Here is a 15,305-nt window from a genome sequence, read left to right on the forward strand (position 1 = left end):
CCATCCGCACCTCTGAGGCACATCGAGCCAGTTCCTCGGGCAACCAGATAGGCTTGGAGGAGACGTGCCCGTTCACGCGCGTGCATGACTAATCACACAGAAGCTCTCTCAGTAACAGGATTTCACTCTTTACTGTTGATCCCACAGCAGCAGGCACAGCCACCCAAAAACCTAACCCCTGCTGGAAGCACAGCCAGCTCCCTGTCAGGACGTGGTGATGTGAGAGGGGCTCTGGTGTTGTGACACATGCACACTGAGGAAACTGCCACCACGAAGGCAGGGGTAAGACGGGCACCTGCCCCTCACCAGGCACCCACCGGGTGCCGGGGGCTGTGACAGCGAGCCTGTGTGTGCCTGAGGAGAACATTACTGCCAACCCCAGAGCACAACATGGCGCCCATCGACGCTCTCGGCGCTCCCCCCCCCATTCCGCCTCCTCCTCCAGTCGGAGGCGCTCGGCGCTCGGCTCCTTCCCCAAAATGGCGGCGGCGGCGGCGGGCGGCGAGGCGGGAAGCGGCGGCGCGGAGTGAGGCGGTCGCGGCGCCTCCCCTCCCGTCCCCCATCCCCGGGGCCCGCTGGGGTGAGAGGGGGACGGGAGTGGGAGTGGGAGTGGGAGCGGGGCGGCCGAAGGTGGTGGGGAGACCCCGGGGAGCGGCCCGGCTGCACGGTGGGGGCGGCGGAAGGGTCGGTGGTGGGGTTTGCGCCCCCCTCTCTGTCCGCCCGTGTGTCCCCTGCGGGTCGTGAGGGCGTCGCGATGAGGAGAGAGTCGCGACAGGGCTGTGGAGGAACCTAGGGGTGCTGTGGGGGTCGTTGGAGGGGCTTTGTCCAGCGGCCGTGGGCGGTGAGGAGGGGGCGCACGTTGATGAATAAACATTGATGAATAAACGTGGCAGGAGCCCACGCGAGATTGTAAGCCCACAAGAGGCAAGATCGCTGTTTTCTTTTGATTTTTTATAGTAAAGAGCGATGCTGTTGCACACGTACGTTAGTTCTGCCTACAAATCACTGTGCTTGCCACACACGACGTATAGTAGTCAGAATACTGACTTAAAACGCTTTCTGGTGGATGACTTCCCACAACCTGAGTAATTCACTTGTATTCTTACGGATTTCAGCAGAAACATCTCTGTCAGCTTGAATCAGTCGTCAGTGTGTGCCTTCACATAAATAAACGCCATAAGATGAATGCACTGTGCTTTCCCAACCAATTATTTATTAGATTGTTGTAAATGCAGAGATGTAGCATAAGTTCCCCGCTCTCTAGGTATTCAAATCTAACTTAAATGTGGCGGGATTACTGTGAGAGCTGCAAAGAACAAACTTCGTGATCTGTGTGGTGGATCCTTCACGTGTGTGTGCACACACACACACACAACCACCACACAAAATCAGTTGGGTGCAGTTGCTTTAATCACTTAGGAGAGGAGGTCATCTATTTCATGCTAATCAGTTCACTGCCTGAAAAACAAAAGCAGTTTACTGAGAGGAGTGCAACTATTCCATACCTATTCCTGCACGCTAGCAACTGTGGGATAGGCTGACTCAAAAGAGACCTGAAATTTGGGAGCTTGCAGGAGCTTGGGTGATGCAGAAGTCCTAGCAAAAAGGAGTGCTTTCTTCCATTTCCATTCCAGGCTGACATTCAGAATGGCTGCAGCAGTAGTGTCAGAACGGTGTACACCTTCATTATAAGATGTTCAACCCTTTCGTTCAAAACACTTAAAATAATTCTTATATAGCACAGTGATCCCTGCCTGATTTCGTCTTCTCTTCATCTGAGATTCAAGGGTTTGGTACTTTTTGAGTATCCCACTGTTTGGTACAGTGGTTTCTGACGAAACGTGTCTTGGACACAAGTTCAGATGAAGTTTTGTTTGTCATGACATGATTTTGTTTCCATTTTTGTGAATAAATTATTTTAATGATGCAGAGATTTTACAGTGAATAGGTGGTCTTGCTGTATCCTTAAAAACAACAAACAAAAAAAACCCTCCAACTTAATTTAAAAAAAAATCTGTCAAACCCAACGGGTGAGTATCAGCTGAAGAGGAGGTAGACTTCTTTCCTTTCCCGCTGTCTTCCAGAGAATCTTCGTTTGTTTCAGAGGAAGTTTCCCATTTTACATTGTGATTCTTCTTTATAGGAGGGTAATTTTCGTTCTCTGTTTCTCAGATCTTTTCCTTTAGATGGGAACAGGGGAAGGAGCCCAGACCTGGCAACACATTCTGAGGCTCCTGCAGGACCGCCATGGCTTATGATGACTCCAAGAAGAAAGAAGGTATGACTGCTTCATAATCTCGGAGAGAGTAGCCAAAAAAAGGGTGCCCTCTGCAGCCCTTGCCAGGCCATGGTGTCAGAGAGTGGGAAAGGAAGCTAGTTGCCCATGGACCACTGAAGGGTATTAGACCTCAAATTTAATCTGGTCAAGATTTTGCAGGTTCCCAAGCCCTTGACTTCCAGATGCACAGTACTGGGATTAAAGAAACGGGTGGTATTTCCTAATGCAACCACCATGACTGGGAACTCTGCCCCTGCAGCCTTTCTTTTTCCTGCTAGGTCAGGGTGAAATGGGAGACCAGGGGGACTTGATGATCTTAGAGGCTTTTTCCAACCTAAGCAATTCTAAGATTCTATACAGTAAGTCGTGATAACATTTCTAAGTCCAGTTAGGACTTCAGGAAGAAATCGCCAAGGATTAAAAACGATATCCTGAAAATTTGTGTTATGGCATTAGAGCACCAAGCCCTGTCCCTGCGGTCATAGATTACAGAATGTTATCTCTCAGTCCCCTGTGCTTTTTGGGTTATGTGCATCGCTCCATGCCAATGTCCACTCCTGTCTTATTTTGTGCATAGTCAACGTGTCTATTGTTCCTTAATGTGGTATTTAATTTCTTATTTTTTTTCCTATTTCACATAAATTTTAGAGTTCCTAGACAGTGACCGAAGTGATGTGGAGCTGGCTTCGGTCAGGACACAGCGAGAGAAGAAACGGTCTTACAGGGACCAGCTGCAAGAGGAGGAGAGAACACAGGTCAGGAAGCCTCCAGAGAAAAGGTTTAAGGTGTAAGAAAGTGTGTAAAACTTAAGATTAAATGGGATGGAATGTTTCAGTGTTCTTTTGTATATAAAAATGCCTGTAGAAAACAACAAGTACAGGTAATCATGTTCAGTAGCTTTGTTGGGGAAATTGAGGGTGTTAGGCCCAGTTTCAACCAATTCTGATTTTTCTGGCCTCGGAAAATAGGGTAGTAGGATCTCATTCTAGCCTAAATATGCAACGGTGCAAGTGCTGAGATAGCATAACTGACTTTTTACACAAAGAAATGGGATTTTTAAATTTATAGTTGCATTAATAGCCAGCAAAGGATGAATAAAATGTTAACAGACGCACTGTTGTCTTCCTGATTCTGCAGACAGCCTGAAACAATAGCTTTTGAGAGGTGTGAACTTGCCCTGTTTGTCTCCTTGGGGCCTTAACTCTGAAATCATGTTGCAACAGTTTCAAAACTTTCTTCTTTGAGTTAAAATTTCTGCTGTTAGCTCGAAGGTGACCATCTTGTGATTGGTTTTATTTATTTTTTTTAAATCCGCTAAAGATGTTCAAGTTTAAAGTGGAAATCTACCATGTAGATGGAATTCTATAGAGGAGCTTCGTTTTCAGACCATAAATCAGATAAGAGACAAATAATAATTGGGTGACATGAGTTATTTTGGTCAGTTTTCTGGCCCATCATTTTAATTGTCACTTCTCTGTCCCTTCTTTCACTTTTTATCTTCTTCAGCACATTAAATATGAATTGCTTCAAGGCTTGACAGCCTATGCATGCTTAGTTATTTCTTAGCTTTATTAAGAGGTAGTTGTCGATCTTCTACCAACCTATCAGCTGATGTCCAAGTACTGGCTTTCATTGTTCATTTCTTAACACTTTCAAGAGTGCTTTTTCAAGTTTTCTTCTGTAGTGCTCCTCTCAGTGGAGGGGAGCTCCCTGTAGAGATTTGTCTTTCAATTTCCTTATAGTCCTTTTGTGCTGCAAGGTCCACAGAAAGCCTGATGCCAGTTAGTTCTCTGATGTGCTGAAACCAATTCTGATTGTTTTTTGTATTCTCCCACCTATCCATACCTTGCTTTTTGTCTCTTACTTTAAATCTACACTGTGGGCTTTTGGGGGCAGACTTACATTTCCTTTGCTGGTTTAACTCCTAGAATGAGAATACTGGTTCACACCGAGAGTTCCTTGGCATCACAGTAGTACAAATGCCTCTTGATATCTCCCAGAAGTTACAATCACCAGTCCCTGTGAATCTCAAATTATTTCCCTGTTGTTTATCAGCAACTTTTTTTGTTCTTATTCTAGGACAGCGAGCTTTTTCCAGGCACAGAATCTCACAAAAAGAAGAAGAAGCACTCCTCCGATGAGTACTGCTCCAGAGGTAAGACAGCAGCCAGGCAGCGGGAGGGGCTGGCAGATCATGGCTTTGAGGAAAAGATGCCGATAAACCAATGTCATCAAACTTTGTGGTTAACACTTTATGGCGGAAAATTCCTTGTCCTAAGACAGATCGGTGTAATCAGAAACCTGGTTCTGATGAGGTTTCTGCTGCACCAGGCAGCAAAAGATTAGGGAATGACGTTTTCAAAGTCTAGCATAAAAATTAACTGTTGTTAGGGCAGGGATCTTCCATGTCCCTTCTCATTAACAAATTTGTTTTCTAACCCATGCCTTCCCTTTTTGCATTTGCATTCTTTTTTTGCTTATTATATTATGAGCTGTAATTTTATTTGCAGATAATATTAAGTAATTTCTGTGAATTTATAAAAGCAGAATGTGTCGGGTTACACAATGAATGCTTTTGGGTTCAGTTTAAATACAGAAATATTATTCTCACAATGAAAAAGCTGGCCAGGAAATGACAATTAAGCTTATAAAACCTTAATGGGTTTAAGATTTATTTTTGTCCCAGTTCCAAAAGAAGCCACGTCTTTAGAATATCTTTATAAGCTGCAATTTTGTCAAAAGTCTGTTTTCAGAATGAAAAAGCTGATGTTCTCAAGTCATTGGTCTCAGCTAAAAGTGATGTGACAACCTTGCACTTGAGGTGTAATATTTCAGGTTCAGTAAGATGTATTTTCATGAAAATTTGCTGGTTTGTGGTAGAATACAAAGTTTGATGAAACTTCAAGAACTTTCCCACCCTGCCTTCCTGCATTAAATATTTTGATCAGCTCTGGTGTTACAACTCCCGATTCATATCCATAAGGACACACCGAGCTGCCTGCAAATTTCAGAGACTTTCTTCTTGAGACAGGATGCAGGCCAATTAGCTGTACTAACAAGTATCGCAAGGTTCCCACTTCGTTTCTCTTGACTAGCGTAGTGCTGTCTTTAAGGGAATCATCTTGATGAACACTTCTCTTGACTTTTTTTCAGATCTTTCATCTTTGGATCCACCATCAAAGAAGAAGAAAAAAGCAGTTTCTAGCCCATCCTCAGCTGATAAAAACATGGACGTACTCAAGGCTGTCTCCTCGCCTTTGGCCACAAGCTCCAAGTCTTCAAAGAAGACATCCGAAAAATCATCTTACTCTTCCTCTGGCCATTCTGAAAGCAAAAAGGAGCACCACAAGAAGAAATTGAGTGGAAGCAGTGGGGAGCACTCAGCAGATGATGGCAGCTACCACAAATCTAAAAAAATGAAACCTCTCTATGTGAACACAGAGACCCTCACTCTTCGTGAACCTGATGGCTTGAAGATGAAGCTTATCCTTTCACCAAAAGAGAAAAGTAGTGCGGCAGATGATGATTCTTTCTCCTACTCAGCATCAGCAGCTGCAAAGAAATCTTCCAAAAAATCATCTCGAGATGAGCAGGGCTCATTCCATATGGGTCATGAAGTGCAGAGCTTCCAGAAGTCATCCCGGAAGAAGCACAAACCTCCTCCAGACCCACATCCCCCTTCCGAAAGTTTTGGTGCTGACACATCTGTGTTTTCGGAAGGCCATGGGAGTGAGTATGAGACTTCGGGTGTGGAGGCACCGCAAGAATCTGGTTCCTCTTCTGGTGGGGAGTTGGAGGCTGGGGAGCTTGTGATAGATGACTCCTACCGGGAAATCAAGAAGAAGAAGAAATCCAAAAAAAGTAAGAAAAAAAAAGACAAGGAGAAACACAGAGAGAAGAAGCATTCTAAATCTAAAAAGAGTTCTGGGCACTCTTCTGTGGCAGTAGCAGAAGTAACAGTGTCACCACCACCTCCTTCCAGTACTTCCTATGTTGTTCCTCCACCTCATCCTACTATTTATCACTCAGATGGACAAAGTGAGAAGAGGAGGAAAAGGGAAGAAAAGGAGAAGGAAAAAGCTGAAAAATGGGAAAAGGAAAAAGAAAAGGAAAGAGAAAAGGAAAAGGAACGAGAAAAGGAAAAGGAAAGAGAAAGAGAAAAGGAAAAGGAACAAGAAAAGGAAAGAGAAAGAGAAAAAGAAAGAGAAAAGGAAAGAGAAAAGGAAAAGGAAAGAGAAAAGGAACGAGAAAAGGAACGAGAAAGAGAAAAGGAACGAGAAAGAGAAAAGGAACGAGAAAAAGAAAGAGAAAAGGAAAAGGAACGAGAAAGGGAAAGAGAAAGGGAAAAAGTAAGGAAAAATTGAAGGGGAAATTGAATTTGGGTGATGGGTAATGGTGAATTATGCACTTCATTCCAAAAACTTGTTAAATTGAAGCATAATTCATATTGATGGTTTCATTGCAGCATGTTTGGTAAAAGTATTTCAGCTACTGTGATTTCTGTTCACAGCAAAAGAAATATAAACCATTGGTTTTTCTTGTTACACAGGCAGTCTTTAGCCAACAAAAGTCCTTTGAAAAGGTTACACTTAATCTGCTTGGTACAGACCATGCCACAACTACATTGTTTTCTAAGGTAACTGGTTCTAACTATTACCAGGTAGAATTTTAGTCTTGTCTGGGAGTCATCTAGTCCATCATCACAGTTTCTGTAAAAAAGGAAGTGAACTCTTGGAAGAGTGAAGTTATTCACCCATTTATTCCTGTATTAAGATGAAGATCTAATTTTTACAGACTGCCACATACCCACTTTTATCCTGTACTCATAAATTCAGGTTTCCACGGTTAATACTCAGAAGCACAAGTAGGAAAAATTGTAGCTGGAGTGTGTCTGAGATTTCCAGATAAAATAATTATAGCTCTGTAAGTGTATAATAGGGTAAAACGGTTTCTGCCAGATAGACAAGAGTTGCTTTGTAACAGGAAATGGGTGGACGTAGCCCAAATTTGCTCAGGTCTCACTGTGTCCTGTGTGGTAAGTTTTCTCTGATCACAGGTCGGAAGTTGCTAATGCCTCTGCTATCTTACATGGTTTGTTTTCCTGCAAATATGAAGTGATCTGTAAGGATGTAGGAAATAGAACAAAACATAGATAGAACAAAACATAGATAGAACAAAAACTGAGCTGTTTTGACAGATCCATGGTAGGTACTGTGAATAGTATGACGAGGGTTTTTTTTTTTGTTATTTTAATCAATTTTAAGTTTGAAAACTGAGATATATGAACAGCATTAAATGTTGATCGTGGATTTAGAATAGCAAAGGTGGTGATTTATGAATGAATTGCATTGATAGAGTTGTTGCAAGATAAGCCTTACACTAAAACTAATTCTGTCTGGTTCTTGTGCTTTCATACCCACTAAATTTAGCCGGTAAATGTATGCAACACATGTAAAACTGCTATTTTACCTTCTTTATCTAAGTACATTACCTTTTTTTAAGTCTGATAAATGCAGAATTATTAATGAAATTGAGTAGGTCCCTTTATAACTAAAAGTCTTTGTTTCCTTTTCTTCTGACTAGCCAAAGAAGAAAAACATGTCTGCCTATCAAGTGTTCTGTAAGGAATATCGTACAAATATTGTTTCTGAGCACCCCAGGATAGGTGAGAAAACAATCTAGCCTTCTCTGTTCTTGATTATACATCAGTCTGATTAATCAACAGGATATGCCTTCTCTGTATCATATCAACCTCTTAATTTTTGAGGTAGCAAAAGGACAGAAATGGATTTTGTGATTAGCTTTCATTGTATATTAACCAAGCTGTGAATCTGGATTAAGGAACTGCCTACTCTTCCTTTCTTTTACTTAAAGAGTTGTCTTTGTTGTGTCGTTTTTCAGCACATGTCGTCTCATGGTCTTACATTCCCTGTATCAGGTTGTGGGGTTTTGTTTGTTTGTGTTTTGTTTGTTTGTGGGGTTTTTTTTCTTCATTTTAGACAGTAAGGGAAATGATGCACACTGAAATTCATTTTCTGGACAGTGTAGAGAGTTCCAGTGGTGGGACAGGTTGCTTCCTAAATGTGTATGTGTAGGCCAGTTTTTCACACTGTTGACATTCACATAAATTTCCTATGTTCTCACCACAACTTTATTAGTTAATTTATTTGAAACTTTTATTTCTCCTGCTGTCAGATTTTGGAGACCTGAGTAAAAAGCTGGCAGAAGTGTGGAAGCAGCTCCCCGAGAAAGATAAACTGGTAAGCATGTGTGAGATGATTTTTTTAAAAATGATTTTTGTAAACGGTGTGCTTAGGTCAGAACATGGTGACAGTAATTCCACCATACCTTAAAAAATATTACCTCTGTCCCCAAAGTGTGGAAAAGTGTGTTATCTCGCCCTTGTGGTCATAAAAGCATCCATTTTCTTCTCGTGGCATTGCTTCACCACTTAACAATGTAATGTCATTTTGCCTCCAGGTCTTGGCGTCAGGTATGAGAATTAGCTAATGCTGTAAATGTCTCTTTTCATACCATGGTAACTGCAGGTCTGGAAACAGAAAGCTCAGTATCTGCAGCACAAGCAGAATAAAGCAGAAGCCACCACTGTGAAGCGAAAGGCATCCTCTTCAGATGGTGCTCCAAAAATAAAAGGTAATTGTTGCACTTCATATGCTCTACTTGTTTTTTTGTTTGGTTTTTTTTTTTTTTTTGAGTGGAGAAGACTGTAAAATAACGAACAAAGGTCCTTTCTTGTTTCTCAGTCTTACCTGCTTTTTCACAAGTCTTGACATTTAACTCATCGTATTAGTCAACAACAGTGTTTCTTCAGGAGCAAGAATGATGTCAGCACTTTACAAAAAGATTTCCTTGTCTAATTAGTAAGATGGTATTGGTTTTAGCACTTCAGGGTTTGAAACATAAAGCAAGAAGAGGCAACAGAGAAGTTCTAGGGAGAGTAGCTAGGTGCAAGAGGAAAAAGGGGTGTTTATGGCTTGGCATCTCTGTTTACCAAATCTTCCAAAGCTACCAGATTGCAGACAGCTGAGGTACATGCTCTGAAGGCAAGTTCTTTCTCGAAAGACAACAGGAGAAAATACACAGAACTATTTAAGCACCTCACATCTTTGAGATTTGAACTTTAGAAAGTAAATAGACTTGAAAATAAAAGAATGAAAGTGGGATAATATGGAATTTTAATTCATGTATTTACAGCTTCTCCACCAGGAGTGATTTCCCCTCAAAAGAAATCCCCCACCAGCACTGTGGTGTTGCCTTCCTCACCAGCCAAAGCCCCTGAGACTGATCCTATAGATGTAGCTGCGCATTTACAATTGCTGGGCGAATCTCTGAGCCTCATTGGGCACAGACTGCAGGAAACAGAGGTGAGTCTGTAACCAGCAACGTCTCAGTGATGTCATGTAATTTACGCATAGGATCGGGGAGTTATTATTTTGTTTTACTTAAACAGACAATGCTTTTCTACTAGGAAGAGAAATTACAGGTGGTGCGTCATGTTTCTTTGATGCATTGTTGTTTATTTTCAGTGAAATAAAAAGCCTTTTTTCTCAGTAAACGGTAGGCATCAAAGAAAGACAGGTCCTTCACTTGCAGCTCTGTGTCCTTGAAGGCAATTGTCCTTGTCTCAACAAACTAGTCTTTTCTTACTATATGTTCACCTTGCATCTAGTATTTCCTTGCTGTCTTTGACAATCTGTGGCCCAGTTACAGTCTCAAGCCTTCTAAGAAAACGATCAGAGAAGGCCATTACCAAGATGTTTTTGCATGTCCTGTTGTTTTCTGGTGGTATCATGTTCCCAGTGCTTTAAGTAGTGGCTACTGTTGTTTCAACTTACATTGTAACATAGAAGATATAATATTTTCCAGTGTTTTTCTAGTGTCACACGGTAGTAATTGTGTGCACACACACAGTTTAGAACTCAGCTTAGCCTGTAAGCAGAACACATATTTGGCTCAAATATCAAATGTCAATGAATTTTATGGCTAACATGGTCAGCTCATCCCACTATGCTTGCTTGTTTTATCAGCAAGAAAATGAATGTTACTGCAGTTCTGCAGTTTCTGGTAGGACCTCATTGAGGTTATTCTTCAAAGGAAAAAATTTGCATTAAAAATCTCTCCCATTACAGAACGGCACAGAAACACATTCAATTTTTGAAGATGTATTGATAACTAAAGCATTTTTACAGACTTAATATTTCTTTCGGCTTAATAATAATAAAAAAAAAACATTGCCCGTGGGACTTACGTAATTATAATAGTAGATGTTACGAAATGGCAAGGAAACCATATTGCAAAAATTGTGGAATTAAGTTAAATATAAACCCAACAGCTTTCTGACCTTTTATTTTGCTCCCTTTGCTTTTACTACATCAGTATATTACCTGTTTGTTTTTTTTATTATTATTTGTTATTATTTCTTTGAGCCATCAGTCTTTCTGTGAACTGTTCGGCATAGTTTTGTTGCTGTGTAAATAATGGAAGTGGGCTAGGGTTGCTTAGGACTGAGGATTCTGCATCTGAGTAAGAATCAATACAGTTGTGAAAGAACTGTATTTTCCAATACTTGTCCCTATAATTCTTTTCTTTCCTTACTTCCAGGGAATGGTGGCTGTTTCAGGAAGTTTGTCAGTACTTCTGGATTCTATCATCTGTGCTTTGGGCCCATTAGCATGTCTGACCACACAACTACCTGAGCTGAATGGCTGCCCTAAGCAAGTTTTGGTGAGTTCCTTGTGGTTATTTTCATTCTAGCCCTGTTAATTTCAGCAGAGTCCAGATAGTTTTCCGATGAATCAATTTTATGATGCAATTATAATTCCAGTGCAGTAAGAAAATTGTCTTGGTCATACATTTTTATAGAGGGATATTTCTTGAAACTCCTTAAGATGTTAACACTGTAGGGTATTGTACAATGTTGTGTTTTGTTTTTTGTGTGTTTGTTTTCCAGTAGAAACGGATTTAATATTTGTTCCATTGGTTGCAGCGTGTGTAGGTCCTGTTTTAGGGACTGAATCGACCCATCTGAATCAAATACAAGCACCTGTACACATACAATATCTGAAAATGCTGATTTTCCATAAAAAAACAGGTGCAGCTTCCATGCTCTGTGTTCACACATTGTTTTCTTTTGCAACATAAAAAAATAACTTGTGATCTCAGTTAGGATTCCTAATGTAGGGCCTTTCATGTGTGCGACCTCATCCAAGGAAAGGAAAATAGTCTGTGTTCTAAGGAACTAGATAACTACAGGTTCTTTTCCACTTTAAATTATACTTGTTATTGAGCCCTGATTTAATAAGAGCTTGTGACCTCAATGTGGCATGATGTGGACATGGATTAAGATGGCAGCAGTAGAAAAGGAATCAGAAGTCGTACCTCCAACAGGGGGTGCAAGTAGGCAGAGGAGAAGAAGAGCAAAAATGAAAAATAAGTATGTAGTCTGCAAACATTAAGAGATTGAAAACCTATCTGAACGAGAGAACAACAGAAATGGGATATGAATTGGCATGTTTTTGTAGGACGTCCCAAATATTGATTCATTCTGAGAAATGACTGTTAACAACAGCAGCAAATTTGGCAGCTTAGTCTGTGAGCTCCGGCAAACTGGCTGTCTACACAGAAGCTGAGTCAGCAGGGTGTTCCCATCACAAGCCATGGAAAAACATCCTATGCTTTTCTCCTTGCTTGCCAAGTGCATTCAAAGCAAGTGACACCCCTTTTCCACATGACTAATGGTGCCTATCTTGGAAACTTGATCAACTTATTGTTTGTTACAAGGAGCAACGAAGCTTCAGGTGGATTAAGGCACTTACCATTCACTTCTGAAAACTGCTATCCAGGCTTGATAATAAAGAAACTACTCTAATTTTTACAGTCAGATGTGTAAAAACTGGTATTCTAAGACAAAGTTGCCAGTGGTTTTGTTGCATATAGTTTGCAATTTATATTTTCAGTCGGTAGGTGGCATTGTTAAATTTTAGAATCACCATCATTACAGATCAAGCTCCTGTTTTCAGCAGTTAAAAGGTATTCCTAAGGCCTTCAGCCACCCAGCCACAGATTTGAGGTTATTGAAATGCTGCATTTGAAGAATGTGCAGATAATATGCTGCTGCCTGTTGTTTTCTGATACACAAAAAAGGACTCCTAGTCTCAGAAGTTTGTTGCAAGTGATAGAAAAAAACGGAAGGCACCTCTTTCTCTCTCTGACACCCTACTAGTTGGTGTTTTTGAGGGATTTTCGCTGATACGCTGCAGAATTTCTTAAAGGACTTGTGAGTTTAAAGTCAGTTTTGTTGTTGTTGTTCTTACATTCTACAATGTTAATTGCTTTACGTAAGTCCTTTACCACATCTTCCCAGTGGTTGATGAGATATAGCCAATGTGGCTTCTTTCAAATCCAAAGACAGAGGTGGGGTTCATTAGGAGGAGGTCACTTGAGGAAAGCCCTGAGCATTTTCTTTATTTCTAGGTGCTTCCAAATACTGAGGCTACCTTTATGTTTAGTTAAGTTTCCAAAAACATGAAAATAAGCCTAGCAGGAGGGGGCTAGTGGTGATTAGACAGTTTTGTTGTCTCACGATACAGCAACTCCTAAGACAAATGAATGTGTGTAGTACATCGATCTGTCTTTTTTTTTTTTCTTTAAGGATTTTGAGTCATTACCTGACATTAAAACATTGAATTTCTTTTCCCAGTCAAACACACTAGACAACATCGCCTACATCATGCCTGGACTTTGATGGGAAAAGATCCTGGGATTTACTCAACTTCTGTGTAACTGACCTGTGCACATATGCACTACACCGGCACTCCCGAAGGACTCTGTGTGTAGGGTTTTAAGTTTTTTTTTAACTGTACAGTATATACATAGGATTGTAACTGTCTTATTTTTTGAAAAGTTGTGAAGTTAAGCTGAGAGAACAGATCTTTGCTGGTGGATGAAATGTCATCCAATCTAAAGGTATTTGTATGAAGAATTCAGAAAGGTTCTGAGATACTAGCTTTAAATTCAGATCCTTTAGTGGGGGAAGCAGCCAGAGAACGGATTTTTCAATATAAGGAAGGACACATCACCATGACAGTAGTCATAAAAACAACCCAGAGAGGTTGTTGAATCTCCATCCTTGTTCATACTTAAATACTGAGTGAGCGGCCTAATGTAGTTGGACTTTATTTAGAAGCAGGGGGTTGGACAAGATGACCTCCTGATACCCTTGCCAGTGTAAAGTATTCTTATATTCTATGGGCACGTAGAGAAGGTAATGTAGGTCAGACCAAGAAATAGAATTGAACTCTTCACCAGCCCTATTTCTAATTTTCAATTTAAAATCTGCTCGAGGGGAAAGCTGGATAGTTGATCAAAGATGCAGAGGGCTTTCCCTCTTGGACACATCTTCTATCCCCTCCTCTTCAGTCAGTACTAACTGAAAGTTGTCAGTGTCAGCTCCCTGCTCTGGTAGCTGGCATTTGGCGTGATGTTGAAGATGAGAATTTAATCTTCTCTTGCGGACTTGCATCCAAATCATCATTAGCACCGATTTATCAACAGACTTCATTGGCTTGAGGGGATGCACCTCCTGCTGATTTTTCCAGGGCACGGTCAGCCTGCTTTGATGGAGAGGAGAGCGATAGCAGATGGGAAAAACTTGGATTGTTTCTGCCCATCTCGCCCCTGGTTTGTGAACAGACAACCCTAGTTTCTGAGTTTGCTGCTCCCCCACCCCTTTCACCAGCAGTTTTGAAAGAGCCGTGGTGCTGCTGCGAGACGTTGACCAGTGACCAATTTGAAGCTGTTGCAGCCGACCAAGGTACCTGTGAGTGGATGGGACTGATCCCCCTTCTTTCTAGCCACATACTTGGTGTTTGGCTTTCCGTTCCTCTAGGATAGGAGCTACAGGAGAGCATTTGACTTTCATATAGGCGTTTGTGTGTCTGTATGTATGTGTATGTGGTGTGCGTATCGTATGTATTTAACTTTTACTGATATCTGTAACAGATTTTAATTTATCCTGTATATTACTGTGTACATGTATATACGTAATTTAACAGCGAAAATCCCTGCCTTTACCAGCAGCGTGTGGAAGATTCCAAGTCTGCCTCACCACTTCCTGCGGGAATCAAATGTCTGTGCAGTAGTAAGCGTTGGCACTGTATGGGGAAACACCAGAAGGATTTCGTGTCTGTAGGAACTGGTTATCTGGAGAAGCTAGGTAGAACAGATGAAATATAAGTTGACTTCAGGATATTCAAACTTATTGGATAACAAATGGACAATGACAGAAGAGTGTTCATTTTTTCTTTGAATTTGAAGTCTAGATTGCCTTTTTCAGGGCAGTTGAGATTGAGCTGACCCTTTTGATGGCTGAACTCTAGTCTTAAAAAATTAAATCCTCAGGTGTGTGGGAGGATGTTTCTCCCCATTCCTCTTTACCGTGTTTTTTCCCCAGCTGTGCCGGTGCAAGGTACTGTCTCTTACAGACCTTTTCTCATTTCAGCGTTAGTTTTTCTCAGTGTTAGTGGAAGAGGCGGAAGCTTCTCACGCCACCATCCACGTTCTCAACCCAAGCCTCAGACCAGAGCATCGGTGTTTTAGCAGCGTGTGAATAACCCCAGCGAGCCTGGAACTGGAAAGGGCCCGGCGGGGAGGCGATCTGCTCCTGCTTCTCATCCCAGCCACTAGCAAAGGACCATGCTGCAAAGCAACCGACCCTCACAGCCGAGAGTAAAAAGGTTTTACAGGCTAAAAACCTGCTTTACGAGGACCAGAGGGAGCCCTGCTTCAGCTTTGTGACCTCTACAGCAGAAAACCCTTCCAGGAAGAGCCCCGAGGGCTTTGCCCGCACCTCGCCGCTTTTACACTTCGCGCCCCCGCTCCCGACGGCCCCTTTTTGTACGGCTCCGACAATATATTTTTGTTACGCACCCGCAGCGCCTCCCTGCCTTTGTACCTCGCACCGCCCCGGGCTCACGGCAGGGAGGGAGGTGTTTAGGGGGGGGGGGGG

General features: G+C 41.8%; 1 protein-coding gene across 2 annotated transcripts; it reads left to right on the plus strand.

Moving 5' to 3' along the window:
* The first annotated feature begins 468 nt into the window (after positions 1-468).
* On the plus strand, positions 469-15,218 carry HMGXB4 (HMG-box containing 4). 2 transcript variants are annotated; one of them, XR_014618895.1, is made up of 12 exons: positions 469-580; positions 2,173-2,278; positions 2,927-3,033; positions 4,358-4,433; positions 5,432-6,627; positions 7,862-7,943; positions 8,474-8,538; positions 8,827-8,932; positions 9,494-9,663; positions 10,901-11,023; positions 12,999-14,111; positions 14,799-15,218. XR_014618895.1 is itself a non-coding variant. In XM_084296527.1 (11 exons), the coding sequence occupies exons 2-11, from the start codon at positions 2,248-2,250 to the stop codon at positions 13,041-13,043; spliced, it is 2,001 nt and encodes a 666-aa protein (XP_084152653.1). In that variant the 5' UTR covers positions 469-580; positions 2,173-2,247; the 3' UTR covers positions 13,044-14,708. The 2 variants fall into 2 exon arrangements, 1 of the variants encoding a protein (XP_084152653.1); XM_084296527.1 differs by lacking the exon at positions 14,799-15,218 and having other exon boundaries at positions 12,999-14,708.
* Positions 15,219-15,305: the final 87 nt, after the last annotated feature.

Source organism: Netta rufina (assembly GCF_964035555.1).
Source record: "Netta rufina genome assembly, chromosome: 1".
NCBI lineage: Eukaryota > Metazoa > Chordata > Aves > Anseriformes > Anatidae > Netta > Netta rufina.